The sequence below is a fragment of the Macaca mulatta genome, chromosome 1 (genome assembly GCF_049350105.2).
Source record: "Macaca mulatta isolate MMU2019108-1 chromosome 1, T2T-MMU8v2.0, whole genome shotgun sequence".
NCBI classification, from domain to species: domain Eukaryota; kingdom Metazoa; phylum Chordata; class Mammalia; order Primates; family Cercopithecidae; genus Macaca; species Macaca mulatta.
The window spans coordinates 195,386,586-195,406,394 of NC_133406.1; the positions used below are offsets into that span (position 1 = coordinate 195,386,586).

The 19,809-nt window shown below is 42.4% G+C and overlaps 1 protein-coding gene across 1 annotated transcript in view; it reads left to right on the plus strand.

The window, feature by feature from the left end:
- LOC144333799 (uncharacterized) overlaps window positions 1-19,516 on the plus strand; it is a 79,198-nt gene extending 59,682 nt beyond the window's left edge. The window contains exon 2 of the mRNA XM_077959778.1: window positions 19,293-19,516. Within this exon, the coding sequence (XP_077815904.1) occupies window positions 19,293-19,372 (80 nt within the window). The 3' untranslated portion in view covers window positions 19,373-19,516. The remainder of the gene's footprint in view (window positions 1-19,292) is intronic.
- The last annotated feature ends 293 nt before the right edge of the window (window positions 19,517-19,809 follow it).

Here is a 19,809-nt window from a genome sequence, read left to right on the forward strand (position 1 = left end):
GATACAATCAAAGTCTCTACAATCTAGATTATGACAGAGTTGGAGAGTAAACACAGACTTGAGGCAAGATAGTGAAGGTGTACTTTTGTCTGTCTCTACCAGAGTACACTGCTTCTGGTTGTCTTTACACACACACACACACACACACACACACACACACACACACACACACACCAGAAAGAGAGAGAGAGAAAGAGAGATGGCCACCTTATCTCTGACACTTAAGCATTCCACTTGGCCTCTGCCATTCTGGGATCTTATCAAAAACATTGAATTCAAGGAGCCCATTTCAATGTAACATTGCCCACTGTATTAGTCCGTTTTCACACTGCTGATAAAGACATACCTGAGACCGGGTAATTTATAAAGAAAAAGAGGTTTAATGGACTCACAGTCGCACATGGCTGGGGAGGCCTCCCAATCATGGCAGAAGGCAAAAGGCACATCTTACATGACAGCAGGCAAGGAGAGAATGAGAGCCAAGCAAAAGGGGAAACCCCTTATAAAATCATCCAATCTTGTGAGACTTATTCACTACCACGAGAACAGTATGGGGGAAACTGCCTCCATGATTCAATTATCTCCCACCAACTCCCTCCCACAACACGTGGGAATTATGGGAGCTACAATTCAAAATGAGATTTGAGTGGGAACACAGCCAAACAATATCACCCACTGTCATTCCTGACTTACAGAGAATGGCCAATACAGAGCCTTTCAAGGATGGTAGTGTTCCTCTCACCAATGCACTTCTCAAAGCTTGGGTTAAAGGAGTCTCCTATGTTTTTAGGAGATTACTGTAAGTAATCATTCTGCCATCTTAAAATCAGAAGTCCTAAGCCTTTCCCTTTTCAAACCACTTAATCTGTCTTTCATTTCTATCATTCCAATGCTGTTACTAAGATTATCAGTAACCTCTCGTTACTAAATCCAAGGGACGCTTCAGCCTTTAGCGGCATTTAACAATTTCTATTCTTGGCTTTCATGTTGCCATTCTCTTTTGGAGTTTATTACATATCTCTGCTTCTTCCTCAACTAATGGCTGGCTCTTCTTCTGCTATTCATCCTCCAGTGTTAGGGTGCTTTAGGGTTATTTCTTCAGCTCTTTTCTATTCTTGCCACACTAACTTCTCTCCTTAGATGATTTCATTCATTGTCATCATTTCGGTTACCATCTATATGTCAGTTGTGCTCAACTTTGTCTCCAGGCCAGAATTTTCTCTTCAACTGTAGACATATAAAACTGACATTATTATCTCTGCCCACTCCCATCTTCATCTCCGTTGTTCTCCATTTTACAAAATGGTTCCACCATCCAGTAATTGCTGAATTGAAGGGGTTTATTCATGAGTCCTCAAATTTCTTTTTTTTTTTTTTTGAGACGGAGTCTTGCTCTGTCGCCCAGGCTGGAGTGCAGTGGCCGGATCTCAGCTCACTGCAAGCTCCGCCTCCTGGGTTCATGCCATTCTCCTGCCTCAGCCTCCCGCGTAGCTGGGACTACAGGCGCCTGCCGCCTCGCCCGGCTAGTTTTTTGTATTTTTTAGTAGAGACGAGGTTTCACCGTGTTAGCCAGGATGGTCTCGATCTCCTGACCTCGTGATCCGCCCGTCTCGGCCTCCCAAAGTGCTGGGATTACAGGCTTGAGCCACCGCGCCCGGCTAGTCCTCAAATTTCTTTACTCTCACATCAGTCCCAACACCAAAGTCTATTGGCTCTGTCTCTAAATATATATATATATGCACACACACACACATATATATATACATATATAAATTTTTAAATAGAGATGGAGTCTTGCTATATTGCCCAGGCCTGTCTTGAACTCTTGGCTTCAAGCAACCCTCACACTTTGGTCTCCCAAAATGTTGGGATTACAGGTATGGGTCACTGCGCCCAGCCTAAATACATTTCTGATACATCAGTTTTTTCTCTACCTGTATGCCTACAGGCTAGTATTTAGTTACCATGTCTTCTCGGTCTCTCTAGTCTGTAATAGTTTCTCAGTCCTCCCTTGTTTTTCATGACCTTGGTGTTCTTGAAGAGTACTGGCTAGATAGTTCATAGAATGCTCCTCAGTCTGGGTTTGTCCAATGTTTCCTCATGATTATACTGGACTTTTAGGTTTTTGGAAAGAGTATCAGAGAAATAAAGTGCCCTTCTCATTAGATCCCATCAACAATGAGTGATACCCACATGATATTACTAATGATGTTAACTTTCATCACTTGGTTAAAGTGGTATCTGCTAGCTTTCCATGCTGTAAAGTTACTATTTCTCCCTTTCCCTGCTTCATCCTTTTATAGAGAGTTACTCTGCATAGCTCATCTTTAAAAGGGAGAGGGTAGAAATTAAGCTCCAACTCCTCAAGTTGAGAATATCTATATGTATTATTTATAATTATTCTGAAAGAAGATAAATCACTGGTTTTTTTTTGGTGTTTTTAAAATTAATACATAATATTTGTACATATTTATGGGATACATAGGGTACTTTGACACATGCATAGGAATGTGTAATAATCAAGTCAGCATATTTAGGCTATCATCACCTTGAGCACATATCATTTATTTGCATTGGGAACATTTCAAATCCTCTCTTCTAGCTAATTTGAAATATACAATACATTATTAACCATAGTCACCCTACTCTGCTATTGAACATTATAACTTTTTATTTCTGCCTAGCTATATGTTTACACCTATTAACCCACCTCTCTTCATCTCCCATGCTTCACACACTCTTCCCAGTCTCTGGTAACTCTCATGCTACTTTACCTCCATGAGATCAACTTTTTTAGATTCCACATATGAGTAAAAACATGCAACATTTATCTTTCTGTGCCTGGCTTATTTCATCTAACATAATGACCCCAAGTTCCATCTATGTTGCTAAAAATAACATGATTTTATTCTTTTTAAGGTTAAATAGTATTCCATTGTAGAGACGGGGTCTTGCTTTGTTGCCCAGGCTGATCTTAAATTCCTGGACTCAAGTGATCCTCCCATGTTGGCCTCCCAAAATGCTGGGATTATGGGCATCAACAATTCTATCTGGCCTCCTATTATTTTCTTAATGATATTTTTTGATGAATAGAAGATTTTGATGAAGTCTAACTTATTACTTAAAAAATTATTATTGCTTTCCATGTCATGTTTAAGAAAATTTGTCTACTCCCAAGCCTCCTTTTTTCCCTGCCAAAGGTTTTAGTTGTAAGTTTTACATTTAGGTGTCATGAATTAATTTTTGTATATGATGTGAGGTAGGAGTTGAGGTTCATTTTTTTATATGGATATTCATCTATTCTAGCACTATTTGTTAAAAGGATTTCCCTTTTCTGTTAGATTGCTTTGATTTTCTGTGAACTTATCCTTGTGTAGCTATAAATAAATATCTGAGGCTGGATAGTTTATAAAGAAAAGAGGATTAATTGGCTTACAGTTCTGCCAGAGCCTGCAGAACTTTATAAATTATCAAATCCCAGATATTTATTTATAGCAACACATGCTCAAGCATGACTCCAGCATCTGCTCCTGGTGAGGGCCTCAGGAAGCTTATAAACATGGTGGAAGGCAAAGGGAGAGAAAGCATGTCACATGGTGAGAGTTGGAGCAAAAGAGAGAGTGGGGGTGTGCCACATGCTTTCAAATAACCAGCTCTTGCCCGAACTGAGTGAGAACTGTCATCACCAAGGGGATGGTGTGAAGCTGTTCAGGAGGGATCTGCCTCCATGATACAAATACCTCCCACCAGGTCCCACCTCCAACACTGAAAATCACATTTCAACATGAGATTTGGAGGGGACAAATATCCAAACCATATCATTCCACCCCTGACCCTCCAAATCTCCTGTCCTTCTCACATTGTAAAATGCAATCAACTTTTCCCAACAGTCCCCCAAAGTCTTAACTCATTCCAACATCAAGTCCAAAGTCCTAAGTCTCATTTGAGACTCATCTCCTTCCACCTATAATCCTATGAAATTAAACAAGTTATTTATTTCCAAGATAAAATGGTGGTATAGTCATTGGGTGAGCATTCCTATTTCTAAAGAGAGTAATAGACCAAAAGAAAGGGGCAACAGGCACCATGGAAGTCCTAAACCCAGCAGGGCAGTTATTAAAACTTAAAGCTCCAAAATAATCTCCTTTGACCCCATGTTCTGTATCCAGGGTGCACTGGTGCCAGAGGTGGGCTCCCAAGTCTTGGGCAGCTCTGCCCCTATGGTTTTGCAGGATACAGCCTCTGTGGCTGCACTCACAGCTGGAGTTGAGTGCCTGTAGCTTTCCCATACTGAGGTTGCAAGCTTGCTGGTGCTCTACCATTCTTGGGTCTAGAGGGCATGGCCCCCTTTCCACAGCTGTCCAAGTCAGTTCCCTGATGATGGCTCTGTGTAGGGGCTCCAACCCCACATTTACCCTCAGCATTGTCCTAATAGAAGTTATCTGTGAGTGCTCCACCCCTAAGGCAGGCTTCTGCATGGGCATGCAGGGTTTCTCATACATCCCCTGAAATCTAGGTGGAAGCTGCCAAGCCTCCTTCACTCTTGCATTCCATGTGTCCACAGACTTAACACCATGTGGAAGCCACCAAAGCTTGTGCTTTCCAAAGTGGTGGTCCAAGCAGTACTTGGGTCCATTTGAGCTGTGGCTGTAGCTGGAGCAGCAAGGATGAAGGGAGGTGGTTCAGTGCTTTGGTGCTCCAGGCCTGGCCCATGAAGCTAATCTTTCCTCCTAGGCCTCTGGGCCTGTGATGGGAGGAGCTGCCTCACAGATCTCTGAAATGCCTTCAAGGCCCTTTTCCCATTGTCTTGGCTATCGGCACCTGGTTCCCTTTTGGTGATGCAAATCTCTTTAGCAATTGGTTGCTCTATAGCCTGCTTGACTTCTTTCTCTCCCACTTGGCCAGGTGGCAAATTTTCCAAACTTTTACACTATGCTTCCCTTTTAAGTATAAGTTCCAACTTTAAGTCATTCCTTTGCTCCTGCATCTGATTGTAGGTGTTAGAAGCAGTCACACTAATTCTTGAATACCTTGCCACTTAAATGTTTCTTCTGCAAGATACCCTAAGCTGTCACTCTTAAGCTCAACCTTCCATAGATCTCTAGGATGTGGACACAAGGCAGCCAAACTCTTTGGTAGGGCTTAGCATGGGTGAACTTTAATCCAGTTCCTAATAACTTCTCAATTTCCATCTGAGATTTCGTCAGCCTGGCCTTCACTGTCTCTATTTTTTTTTTTTTTTTTTTGAGATGGAGTCTCGCTCTGTCACCCAGGCTGGAGTGCAATGGCACAATCTCAGCTCACTGCAGCCTCCGCCTCCCGAGTTCAAGCTATTCTCCTGCCTCAGCCCCCCAAGTAACTGGGATTACAGGTGCACCCCACCATGCCCAGCTAATTTTTTTGTATTTTTAGTAGAGACAGGGTTTTCACCATGTTGGTCAGGCTAGTCTTGAACTCCTGACCTTGTGATCTGCCTGCCTCGGCCTCCCAAAGTGCTGGGATTATAGATGTGAACCACCAGGCCTGGCCAACTCTCTCTATCTCTATCAACATTTTGGTCACAACTACATAACCAGACTGTATGAAGTTCCAACTTCCTCTCATCTTCCTGTCTTCTTCTGAGCCCTGCAAACTTCCAACCTCTGCCCATTACCCAGTTCCAAAGCCACTTGAACATTTTCAGATATCTTTATAGCAATACCCCACTCTCAGTACCAATTTTCTATATTAGGCCATTTTTTGCATTGCTATAAATACCTGAGGCTGGGTAATTTATGAAGAAAAGAGGTTTTGTTGGCTTACAGTTCTGCAGGCTTTACAGGAAGCATGCTACTGGCATCTGCTCCTGGTGAGGGCCTCAGGAAACTTACAATCATGGTAGAAGGTGACAGGGAACCAGCATGTCACATGTCAAGATTGGGAGCAAGAGAGAGGGAGGGAAGAGGTGCCACATTCTTTTAAACAACCAGATCTTGTTTGAATTCACTCATTACCATGAGAATGGCACCAAGCTATTCATAAGAGATCTTTCCCCCCGTGATCTAAACACCTTCCACCAGGCCCTACCTTCAACCTTGGGGATTTTATTTCAACATGAGATTTGGAGGGGACAAACGTCAAAACTATATTCGTGCCTTTGACTCATCATATATATGTGAGTTTATTTATGGGTTCTCTATTCAGTTCCAATGGTCCATATGTCTATCTTTTATGCCACCATAAGTTTTGGTTTTTTGTCTTTGTTTTTTTGAGACAGGGTCTCACTTTGTCTCCCAAGCTGGAGTACAGTGGTGCAATCATGGCTTACTGTAGCCTTGACCTCCTGGGCTCAAGCAATCCTTCTGCCTCAGTCCCCTGAGTAGCTGGTATAACAGGCGTGTGCCACCATGCCCAGCTAATTTTTGTATTTTTTTTTTTGTAGAGATGGGGTTCTGCCATGTTACCCAGGCTGGTCTCAAATTCCTGGGCTCAAATGATTCACCCACCTTGGCTTCTCAAAGTGCTGGAATTACAGACATGAGCCACTGAGCCTAGCCCATACAGTCTTTTTTTTTTTTTTTTTTTTAAATTATACTTTAAGTTCTAGGGTACATGTGCATAACGTGCAGGTTTGTTACATATGTATACTTGTGCCATGTTGGTGTGCTGCACCCATCAACTCGTCATTTACATCAGGTATAACTCCCAATGCAATCCCTCCCCCCTCCCCCCCCATGATAGGCCCTGATGTGTGATGTTCCCCTTCCCGAGTCCAAGTGATCTCATTGTTCAGTTCCCACCTATGAGTGAGAACATGCGGTGTTTGGTTTTCCGTTCTTGCGATAGTTTGCTGAGAATGATGGTTTCCAGCTACATCCATGTCCCTACAAAGGACACAAACTCATCCTTTTCTACGGCTGCATAGTATTCCACGGTGTATATGTGCCACATTTTCTTAATCCAGTCTGTCACTGATGGACATTTGGGTTGATTCCAAGTCTTTGCTATTGTGAATAGTGCCGCAATAAACATACGTGTGCATGTGTCTTTATAGCAGCATGACTTATAATCCTTTGGGTATATCCCCAGTAATGGGATGGCTGGGTCATATGGTACTTCTAGTTCTAGATCCTTGAGGAATCGCCACACTGTTTTCCATAATGGTTGAACTAGTTTACAATCCCACCAACAGTGTAAAAGTGTTCCTGTTTCTCCACATCCTCTCCAGCACCTGTTGTTTCCTGACTTTTTAATGATTGCCATTCTAACTCGTGTGAGATGGTATCTCATTGTGGTTTTGATTTGCATTTCTCTGATGGCCGGTGATGATGAGCATTTTTTCATGTGTCTAGTGGCTGTATGAATGTCTTCTTTTGAGAAATGTCTGTTCATATCCTTTGCCCACTTTTTGATGGGGTTGTTTGGTTTTTTCTTGTAAATTTGTTTGAGTTCTTTGTAGGTTCTGGATATTAGCCCTTTGTCAGATGGGTAGATTGCAAAACTTTTCTCCCATTCTGTAGGTTGCCTGTTCACTCTGATGGTAGTTTCTTTTGCTGTGCAGAAGCTCTTCAGTTTAATTAGATCCCATTTAGCCCATGCAGTCTTAATGCTATAGTTTTATAACAGGTCTTGAAGTCAGGTAGTATGAATCCTCTAGCTTGTTTCCCTTTCAGGGTTGTTTAGTCCTTTGCATTTAGATTCTAGGTCCTTTGCGTTCCCATATACATTTAAAAAACTGCTTGTCAATTTCTACTTAAAAAAATTTTTTTTTTGGTAGACTAACCTGATTGAATCTACAGATAAATTTGGGGAGAATTGACACCTTAACAAGATAGAGTCTTCTGATCCATGAACCTGGTGTATTTCTCCATTTATATAGATCTTTTGATGTATCTCTTACAACTGTTTTATAGTTTTCAGTGTACAGATTTTTCACATACTTTGTTAAATTTATACCTAAGTATTTCATGTTTTTTGATGCTATTGAAAATTGAATTTTTTTTTTTTTTTTTTTTTTTTTTGAGGCTAAGTCTCCCTGTGTCACCCAGGCTGGAGTGCAGTGGCACGATCTCAGCTCATTGTGACCTCTGCCTCTCGGGTTCAAGTGATTCTCCAGCCTCAGCCTCCCAAGTAGCCAGGATTATAGGCACATGCCACCATGTCCGGCTAATTTTTGTATTTTTAGTAGAGACTGGGTTTCACCATGTTGGCCAGGCTGATCTCAAACTCCTGACCTCAGGTGATCCACCCGCCTCGGACTCCCAAAGTATTGGGATTACAGGTGTGAGCCACTGTGCCTGGCCAAAAATTGAATTATTTTAAATCTCATTTTTCAATTATTTATTTATACCTCATTTATGAAGTTGATCAGATATTCTGAGGAACTGTCTGACTCATGCTATGGGGTAATTCCAGGCTTCCATGGCTGGGTCCCAGTTCCAGAAAGGTGGCCTGGAGATTGGATACTCCCTACCCAACAAGGCATTTATTTCATAGAACTGCATGAAATTGAACTACCAAAATGGTGCTGACATGCTGACTTGGGGTGAATTAAATTGTTTATATGGGTAGGGGCCCTAGAAAAATTTTTTCCAGTACCCTTTACTTTTTAGGGGCAGCCCTAACCAGGTGTGTGGTTGTCCCCCCTGGGGGAGGAGAGAAAGAGCATGTCAGGAGAGTTCTGTTCTCCTCTTTGTGAGAACATTCGTTCTGGCAAGAACCACTACTCTATCCTTCTGGGACCTGAGAGAAAGGTAGTTCACCATATTTCCCCCAATCTCACCAAAGCCTCTGAAATGGATCATCATAGGAAAGTAACTTATCATAACTGCATCCTTGACCAAAAATTTACCCGTTATTTCTATTTAAGTACATATGAAAGCATGGCAAAAATACATTTCAGGGAAACTGATTCCTTACCCCTGCAGCATGTTGTCTGTTGCACAAGAGCTAGTTATGTACCTGAAGTGTGAATGAGCCCAGTTGAGTCTTATTCTGACTTTCCATCATATTGAACTTTGGAGCCTTTTCAAGTCTGTGAAGTTGAGATGGGAACCATTATGAAAAGCTAATGTGGGCCAGGTGCAGTGGCTCACTCCTGTAATCCCAACACTTTGGAAGGCTGAGGTGGGCAGATCACGAGGTCAGGAGTTCGAGACCAGCTTGACCAACATAGTAAAACCCTGTCTCTACTAAAAATACAAAAAACTAGCCAGGTACAGTGGTGGGCACCTGTAATCCCAGCTACTCAGGAGGTTGAGGCGGGAGGATCGGTTGAACCCGGGAGGCAGAGGTTGCAGTGAGCCGAGATCGCACCATTGCATTCCAACCTGGGCTACAGAGCCAGACTCCATCTCAGAAAAAAAAAAAAAAGAAGAAGAAGAAAAGAAAAGCTAATGTGAATGTTCTGTTTCCTTGTGGCTTTTATATAATTTATTCATGCACTTTTAGGCTAACAGAATTATTCCCACGTTAGTTTAGTATTTCTAATTAACCAAAGTGAACATCACTGATCAGTGGCAAGGCCTCTCAACTGAAGGATGTCTTTATGCTGAAATCAGCACTACTCTGGCAGCAAAGGAAAGACCCTAAGCCTATTTTTCTGCACTGATGAGTAACTTTCTGGGTTCTTACCTGCTCTTAGCTTTTGTTCCTGGGAGGAAAGATACTGTGATTTTTTTTCTAGGTCTGAATATGCCGTCAACCAACAAATTTTATATATTAAAAAATACTGATTCCCATAGAACTTGTGGCATAAAAAACAAGTGAATTTAATATAAATACAAAGTATTAGGTTGGTGCAAAAGTAATTGCGGTTTTTGCCATTACTTTTAATGGAAAACCACAATTACTTTTGCACCAATCTAATAATTAGGTGGCTAGGCATATTTTCTTTCTTTCTTTTTTTTTTCTTTTTTTTTTTTTTTGAGACGGAGTCTTGCTCTGTTGCCCAGGCTGGAGTGCAGTGGCCAGATTTCGGCTCACTGCAAGTTCCGCCTCCCAGGTGTATGCCATTCTCCTGGCTAGACATATTTTCTAGTGAGGAGTCCCGATGTCCTCATGGCCAGGACTCCACTCACCATATGAGTAACGTGTTGAAATAATATTTGTTGGGTTAAAATGAGAGAGTTATGGTTTGAACTTAAGAAGCATAGCTAGTTCATAATTTTCCTGTGGATGGATGTGGGAGACCGAACAGTATGGTTTAGAGGCCCAGAAAAGATGTATCATCTAATGTACAAATTAGAGAGCATGACATTAGATGTAATGTTTTAGTGTAACCAAAAGAAGGTATGAACATATTCAATTCACAGATGCACTTTTCATTCTCCCTCAAAATTTTATATATTCTCTGATGACTACGTTACTTGTCTATTTTTTCTTCTTCAGATCTCTCATTTCAGCCCAAGAAGAAGAAGCTTCCAGTAAATATATGATCATTCCTAGAAATTTCACATGATTTATATGACTCGATGATGGGTTTTGTTTGTTTGTTTGAGATGGAGTCTTGCTCTGTCGCCCAGGCTGGAGTGCAGTCACACGATCTCGGCTCACTGCAACATCTGTCTCCTGGATTCAAGCAATTCTCCTACCTCAGCCTCCCAAGTAGCTTGGATTACAGACGGGTGCCACGACACCTGGCTAATTTTTGTATTTTTAGCAGAGATGGGGTTTCACATGTTGGCCAGGCTGGTCTCAAACTCCTGACCTCAAGTGATCCACCCACCATGGCCTCCCAAAGTGCTGGGATTACAGACATGAGCCACCACACCCAGCCTCAATTATGTTTCTAATGCTGCTTTCCCCATGCTGCCAAATAGCATTGTTTCGCCATGCTATTTGGACCTAAGGCACCCACTATTTATCATCAAGGATCATTCCCAATGATCTTAAGAGCTGTTTTTTCTTTTTTCTTTTTTTTTTTAGACAGAGTCTCGCTCTGTCGCCCAGGCTGGAGTGCAGTGGCACAATCTCGGCTCACTGCAAGCTCCGCCTCCCGGGTTCACGCCATTCCCCTGCCTCAGCCTCCCGAGTAGCTGGGATTACAGGCATACACCATGCCCGGCTAATTTTGTATTTTTAGTAGAGACAGGTTTCTCCATGTTGGTCAGGATGGTCTTGAACTCCCGACCTCAGGTGATCCGCCTGCCTCAGCCTCCCAAAGTGCTGGGATTACAGGCGTGAGCCACCGTGCCTGGCCAAGAGTTGTCTTTTCTTAAAACCCCTCTCTCCAAAATTTTAGGCTTCATTACTCCTAAATCTGTATTCTTTCTAAATGGGGTAACTAAGATAAGTAAAAGCTTACTAGATTTCATCTTGTCAAATAAATGTCTTGGTATGTTTTCTGCATTTAAAAAATTCATATTGACTTAGGAAAGTTGATCTAACACTCAGGTTACACTCGGGGGCAACTGGCAAGAGTAGGTGGTATGTGTTGGTTATAGTGAGACAGTGAGAGGCTCCTTCCTGCCTACCTGTTCCAGGTGGCAGCAACACCCTAGAAGGAAGGATCAAGGAAGAACTTTCTGAGCAGTGGTAAACCTCCCACAAATCTCCCTCTTTCTCTGGTAGAGGAGTGGGCAAAGTTAAGGCAATGAAGCCCTGACCAAATACAACTATGCCTCAACTAATCCTCTAAGATTGCACATTTGGATTTTTCCTGGGTTTTCTCATTTCACGACCTACCAGTGCTACAATACATGTTGCTGTGCACAGGTGAACTTGTCTGATTATTCCTTTGTAATATATATCTACAGCTGAAAATTGTTCAGTTGAAGGTGTACGAATAATTCTTTTTTTTTTTTTTTTTTTTTTTTTTTGAGACGGAGTCTCACGCTGTTGCCCAGGCTGGAGTGCAGTGGCGCGATCTCGGCTCACTGCAAGCTCCGCCTCCCGGGTTCCCGCCATTCTCCTGCCTCAGCCTCCTGAGTAGCTGGGACTACAGGCGCCCGCCACCGCGCCCGGCTAATTTTTTGTATTTTTAGTAGAGACGGGGTTTCACAGTGGTCTCGATCTCCTGACCTTGTGATCCGCCCACCTCGGCCTCCCAAAGTGCTGGGATTACAGGCTTGAGCCACCGCGCCCGGCCTGGTGTACGAATAATTCTTAACTTTTTGATACAGGTTGTCAACTTGGTCTCCAGAAAGGTGGATGAAAGTGTCTATTTCCCCATATTCTCACCCATGGTCAGTGTTAAGGATCTGTTTATTTTGCTAGTACAATAGGTTAACTATTGTTAACATATAGGATTGTTAGCAGATAATCTTTGTTTTTGAGTTTTGTAGGAACATTCCTGGAGTGTTAACATTAATATACAACATTTGTTGGTGGTTTGATATAGTTTTTTTTTTTTTAATGTTAGAGAGGTATTCTTTCTTCTTTCCTATATTACTAAAACATCTTTAAATCATAAGGAATATATGCTATACATTCTTACATTCTTAAATGCCTTTGGCATCTTTTTTTAAGATCATGTTCAACCTTTTGGCACCTTTTAAGGTGTTCGTATAGTTTTTCTACCTTGAAAATGTATGTGATAAGTTGTATTAATAGATTTCCTAATATTGAACCATTCTTACGTTCCTGGAACAAATCTTACATAGTTGTGGTGAATAACTCTTTAATATTCTGCTGAATCCGTGTGCTAAAGTTTTATTTATGAATTTTGGTCAAGTGAGGTTTGTCTGTAACTTTTTTTCTGTGCTGTATTTGTCAGGTCTCTGAATTGGGGTTATGGTAGCATTGTAAAATAAATCATGAACATTTTCTCCTTTTTCTTGGTCTGGAAAATTTTAAAGAATATTGAAATTGTATGTTTATTTATGTCTTGAAATAATTCACCTTTAAAATTATTAATAGATGAATCTTGTGCCTTTTCTTGAGTTTTTTTTCAAAATCGTTTGTATTTATTGATACGTGTAGTATTTGGCAAAATGTATTTTGTGAGACACTAGTCCTTTAAAGTAGTCTGAAAAAAAACGTTCATGGCCAAAGAAGTCTTGGTGACTCACAATCGGCATAACCATATATTCTGCTGTCAAGAAAAAGATAAGGTCCCATTTGTTTAACACATAATTTCCAAAAAGTATTTGATGTGATTTTCTTTTACAACCTAACACTTGTGGCAGAAGCTGCTGATTGTTCAGTCCCAGGATTTATTCTTTCTATCTTCCTTTGGTATTACTATCCCCAAATCTGTACTGGGCACATGGGTACTCAGAACAAAGACAAAATTTTTCTTTATTCTTTTGTTTTTGGTCTTTCTTTTAGACAGTTGCGACTGTATGATTAAGTTCTGGCCAGCGGAATGTGGGTGAAAGTGACATGTGTGTCTTCAGACAAAGGAAGGGGCATGATCTACACAATAATTGCCCCTCTTACCATCTACACAATAATTGCCCCTCTTTTTTTTTTTTTTTTTTGAGACGGAGTCTCGCTCTGTCGCCCAGGCTGGAGTGCAGTGGCGCGATCTCGGCTCACTACAAGCTCCGCCTCCCGGGTTCACGCCATTCTCCTGCCTCAGCCTCCGAGTAGCTGGGACCACAGGCGCCAGCCACCTCGCCCGGCTAGTTTTTTGTATTTTTTTTTTAGTAGAGACGGGGTTTCACCGTGTTAGCCAGGATGCTCTCGATCTCCTGACCTCGTGATCCACCCGTCTCGGCCTCCCAAAGTGCTGGGATTACAGGCTTGAGCCACCGCGCCCGGCCTGTAATTGCCCCTCTTACCAGACTTAATTGAGGGTGCATCTTGGACAAGATGCAAACCGCATGTAGAGGATCCCTGAATAACAAAATAAAAGAAGCCTGGGTGTCTGCCTCCAACAAATAACCATTTCAGCCCTGGGTTTTTGTAAAAAATTACAAAACAAAATTTTGTCTCAAACCAAGACACCATGAACCTTCCTTGCCAAAGAAAGTAGCTTGTCTTCTGTGTTTGCGTACACTAGCCTTGCTTTGGTTGAAAACTGGTAACAACCTAACTGGGACAGTTTTGCAAAGGGATGTGCATCCTCCTCAAGAATCACTACAATCACACTTGGTTGCCACTAGAATCATGAGTAGGATCCAATCTCAGTCTGCTCTAGGGAGTTGGATATTGTATTAGTCCATTCTTGCACTGCTATAAAGAAATCCCTGAAACTTGGTAATTGATAAAGAGAAGACATTTAATTGGCTTACAGTTCTGCAGGCTGCACAGGAAGCATGACTGGGGAGGCCTCAGGAAACTTTCAATCATGATGGAAGGGGAAGCAGGAACATCGTACATGGCCAGAGCAGGAGGAAGAGAGAGAAAGGGGGAGAGATCTGGTTAAACAACCAGATCTCATAAGAACTCACTCAATATCATGAGAACAGCAAGGGGAAATCTGCCTCCATGATCCAGGTTATAGAAGAGACAGTGCCATATAATGATATCTGATTCAAAGCATACACTGAATTCTGTAAGACAAAATCCCATCCTTTCATGGTGTTGTCTTGTGACCTGATCATCTATAGTCATTCTCTAAGACCCATCCAGTCTCTGTAGAGGCCCAACAGGTGTTTTTGTTTGTTTGTTTTGTTTTGTTTTTTTTTGAGACGGAATCTCACTTTGTCTCCCAGGCTGGAGCACATCTCAGCTCACTGTAACCTCCGCCTCCTGGGTTCAAGTGATTCTCCTGTCTCAGTCTCCCGAGTAGCTGGCATTACAGGCATGTGCCACCATGCCCGGTTAATTTTTGCATTTTTGGTAGAGATGGGGTTTCACCATGTTGGTTCGGCTGGTCTCAAACTCCTGACCTCAAGTGATCTGCCTGGCTCGGCCTCCCAAAATGCTGGGATTACAGGCATGAGCCACTGTGCTCAGCTGAAACAGGTATTTTGAATGTGGACATGAAAGGCATCATCATCTGAGCTGAATCTTTTTAGGTAGAAACATAGAGTCGTTTTATTGTTGTATGGAAGTTTGAATGTATGTAAATGGGTGCATATGGAAGCCAAAGGGATGAACTGTACCATTTATTAATTTATTGCTTCTCAGATCCAAATGTACCCTTCTTTGCCCTGCTAGTTAGTATTGGAGATGGACCCTGTAAACAGGTTTACTTTGTCAGCTTCTTGATATTAGTCTTGTCAATAGGGAGTTCTGGAGAAACACTGCAAGGCCATAGAAGAAGAAAGATACTTCCTTTCCTGGTTCCACTGAGCTGGTTTTTGACATCATGAAGGAGGCCTGGTATTGCTCACCTCAGCAGCCAGCTTTGCCCTGCATCCTTTTGCCTCTGCTACCTAGCAGGTTGCTTTACTGACCAGCTACCGCCAACCTGTGCCCTTCAGCAAGTTTTTCCATCAGCCAGTGGGGTGCTCCTAAACAGATCCAGCTACCTGCATAGTCTGGCAAGTTTTTCCGCCCTCTGGTGAGTCAGTCCTGTGAGCCAGCTCTGGTCTGCAACGTTTGACGAGTTCCTTCATCACCTGAAGGCATCTTGTTCCTGAGGCAGCTACTCCCTCTCCAAAGAGGTCTGAGTCTTAGCTTAGTAGTGGGGCTCTTCTAAGGCTTTTGTTCTTTCCTTGTTTCCTTGTTTTGCTTTTCCTTCTTAAATTCCATTCCTCACTGGGCTTGTATGACCACACTCTCTACTTCTTGTATGACTCAGTCTCTTTTGTTGCTTCTCCCTATGTGTCTACCCCTCAATTGTTAGTGGTCACTTGGTTTCATTCTAGTTCCTCCCTCCCTCCCCACCCCTCAACTCTATATACTTGTTCTGGGTGACCTCAACTTTTTCTATAAGATCCCAGCTCTTACCCTAACCCTAACCAAATTCTTCTTTGTCCTAAGCTATTCTCCTAGGCTTCAGACCAATTTACACTTGGATTTCTCACAAGTACCTCAAGCCTAAAATGTCCCAAAAGTGAACTCATCATTCTTTCCTTGAAGTCTGCTACTCCTGAATTTTCTATTTTGGTTATTGACTTCAACTTTTACTACATAGTTCAAGTTAAACATTTGAAACCATTTGCTACTTTCTTTATTTTTCATCAAAACTTCTTTATCGCTCCAGGTCTGCTTAGTCCACCTCCCAAATAGTTCTTAAATCTGCTTTAACATTCTTCTCCTAACCCATTGAAATATCCATGGAACCATTCTCATTGCCATTATTTTCTGTCCTCTCCACACCATTTTCATTCTCCTGTCACATTTCTACCTCCTCTTTGTATACAATTTAATCTGGTCGTTCCCTCTTAAAAATCTCTGCTGGCTCCTAAGTGCTTACAGGATAAAATGTAAGCTCCTTGGAATGGCATAAAGGGTCCTTCAGCAGGCGTCACTAACCTCCTCATGTTCCAGTCATTTCCAACTTTTTGCCGTAGCTCTTTCAAATCTAGAAATTTGTGTGCCTCAATTCTGGGAAGTTTTCTTGAGTTCTTCCTTTCCTTTTTCTTTTTTTAGAGATAGGGTCTTGCTCTGTAACTCAGGCTGGAGTGTAGTTGTGTGATCGTAGCTCACTGTAACCTCAAATTCCTGAACTCAAGAGATCCTCTCACCTTATCCTCCTCAGTAGTTAGAACTACAGGCGTGTGCCACCAAGCCTGGCTAAGTTTTTAAAATTTTTTTTGTAGAGGTGGGGTCCCACTGTGTTGCCCAGACTGTTCCCAAACTCCTGGCCTCAAGCAAACTTCCTGCCTTGACCTTCCAAAGTGCTGGGATTACAGGCGTGAGCCACTTTGCCCAGCTTAAATTATTTCATTGATGATTCCCTCCCCTCTGATTATTTTTGGGGACTGCTATTATTCTGATGGGGTACATTTTGAACTGGTCATCTAATTTTCTCATCTTTTCTCTCCTATTTTCCATTTCTAACTCATTTTGCACTACTTAAAGAGATTTCTTCAACTTTATTAATATGTGAATTTTTGCTATTATGTATTTAATTTCCAAAATTCTTTTTCATTTGTCCTCTAAATGCTCCTTTTATTAATTCGTTGTTGATGACACCCTATATGACACCTTATTCTTGTTTTATGCATGTGTTATTTTCTCTCCTCTCTGTGGAATTTTCTTCTCCTGGCAGATGCTTTATTTTCCCAAAGAATTTTTTTCCATTTGTTGTTTGGTTATTTTGATATATGTCTTTTGTGTGAGAGATTTTCTTCAAAGATATAAAAATTCTTGGTTATCTGCTCATGATTACAAGTTAAAGAGCTGATTGGAAGCTTGAGCATGAGGTGGGGCTTGTTCATTTTGAGTATCTCTGTGAACAGATCAACATGAGCCATTTGTTGGAAAAACCCCTAATGTCAGTATTTTTAGGTCTTTCTTTTGGGATGGTCAGACTCCCTGGTGAGAGTCTTGCATTTCCTGCCTGCAGAGGTCCAGCTGCAGTCAGTGTTCTGGGAGTGGTGTGGGAGATGAACTAAGAGGGTCTCAGCATTTACTATGTGTATTGTCATCTGATTTCCCTGTTTTTACAAGGTATCCAACCCTTTAACTAAACCTGGCACCCCCAGTCCAGAGGTATTCATCATACCTTCCCCAGAAAATCAGCCTCCAAACTTCTACTGTAGTGGGAGAGGGACGGTCATGTAGCCATAGGGAAATGGGGGAGGAGATGTAGGAAAGTAATCACTACTCAAATAGCTTTTACCCAATCCTCGTTTTAGCCACTCTCCTTCATCCTTAGTTTCAGAAGTAATTGATACTGCCAGATTTTATTAATGTTTGGGCATTAAGGAGATAGTGGTGAAGACGTAGAGACGTTTACATCTAGACTGCTTATTCAAGTATGACAATGAAAAGAGAGTGTGAAATATAACACAAGTCAGAGAGAACCGAGGGGTCAAACAGATACTCTTTTCCTCTCAGAATAAGAGAGTTTGTACATATTGGAAGGGAAAGTGAAAATCCCCAGTGGAGAGACAGAAACTGAGAAGGTCTGAAAAACAGGGGCTAATTATGACAGGAAGATCCTGAAGGACCCAGAGAAGGTAAGTTGGAGGGCATAGGCAAAGAGCTTAAATTTGGTAGGAGGCAGGATAAAAAGAAGGCAGGATGCTGTGATCTTTAGAGAAGGAAAGGAAGAAGTCAGTGCAATGGCCTATATCATTTTTTGTAGAATAAGTGGATAACTCATCTTCTGAGGATAATGCATTCAGAGTTTTGTTTTGCTTTGTTGTTTTTTTTTTTTTTTGATATGGAGTCTTGCTCTGTTGCCCAGGCTGGAGTGCAGTGGCGTGATCTTGGCTCATTGCAACCTCTGCCACCCATTTCAAGTGATTCTCCTGTCTCAGCCTCCCGAGTAGCTGGGACTATAGGCGACTGCCACCACGCTGGGCTAATTTTTGTTGTTTTTAGTAGAGATGGGGTTTCACCATCTTGGCCAGGCTGGTCTTGAACTCCTGACCTTGTGATCCACCCGCCTTGGCCTCCCAAAGTGCTGGGATTACAGGCGTGAGCCACTGTACCCGGTCGTTCTCTTCTTATATATGATTCTGGTAATTATTCCTTATTACTTTTCTTTTTTTTTTTTTTTGAGACAGAGTCTCGCTCTGTCACCCAGGCTGGAGTGCAGTGGCCAGATCTCAGCTCACTGCAAGCTCCGCCTCCCGGGTTTACGCCATTCTCCTGCCTCAGCCTCCCGAGTAACTGGGACTACAGGCGCCCGCCACCACGCCCGGCTAGTTTTTTGTACTTTTTAGTAGAGACGGGGTTTCACCGTGTTAGCCAGGATGGTCTCGATCTCCTGACCTTGTGATCTGCCCGTCTCGGCCTCCCAAAGTGCTGGGATTACAGGCTTGAGCCACTGTGCCTGGCCCTTATTACTTTTCAGAAATTGAGGCAGGTCCAAGTTTTGTGGGACCAGGAGCCTATGCAATCTAGGTGCTCTCTTTAAGAAAAGGAACACAATTATGAATGTAAGATTAAGCACAAAAGCAAATTAGTTACAAGAGTTTAAATGGGGCCAGTGTCAGGCCTCTGAGCCCAAGCTAAGCCATCATATCCCCTGTGACCTGCACATATACATTCAGATGGCCTGAAGTAACTGAAGAATCACAAAAGAAGGGAAATTCAAATGGCCTGTTCTTGCCTTAACTGATGACATTCCACCAGGAAAGAAGTGAAAATGGCCGGTCCTTGCCTTAACTGATGACATTACCTAGTGAAATTCCTTCTCCTGGCTCATCCTGGCTCAAAAACTCCTCCACTGAGCACCTTGTGACCCCCACCCCTGCCTGCCAGAGAACAACCCCCTTTGACTGTAATTTTCCTTTACCTACCCAAATCCTATAAAACAGCCCACCCCTATCTCCCTTCACTGACTCTCTTTTCGGACTCAGCCACCTGCATCCAGGTGATCAAAAAGCTTTATTGCTCACACAAAGCCTGTTTGGTGGTCTCTTCACATGGATGCGTGTGAAATTTGGCGCCGTGACTCGGATCGGGGGACCTCTCTTGGGAGATAAATCCCCTGTCCTCCTGCTCTTTGCTCTGTGAGAAAGATCCACCTACGACCTCGGGTCCTCTGACCAGCCCAAGGAACATCTCACCAATTTTAAATCCGGTAAGCGGCCTCTTCTTACTCTCTTCTCCAACCTTTCTCACTACCCCTCAACCTCTTTCTCCTTTCAATCTTGGCGCCACACTTCAATCTCTCCCTTCTCTTAATTTCAGTTCCTTTCCTTTTCTGGTAGAGACAAAGGAGACACATTTTATCCGTGAACCCAAAACTACAGCCACAGCCTGTTTTTTGCATGGACTATTAAGCCTAAAAGATATACCATCTGGCTCTATATAGAAAAAGTTTTGCCAACCCCTGATCTAGATGGCAAAAAGAGAATGAGAAAAGTATAAACC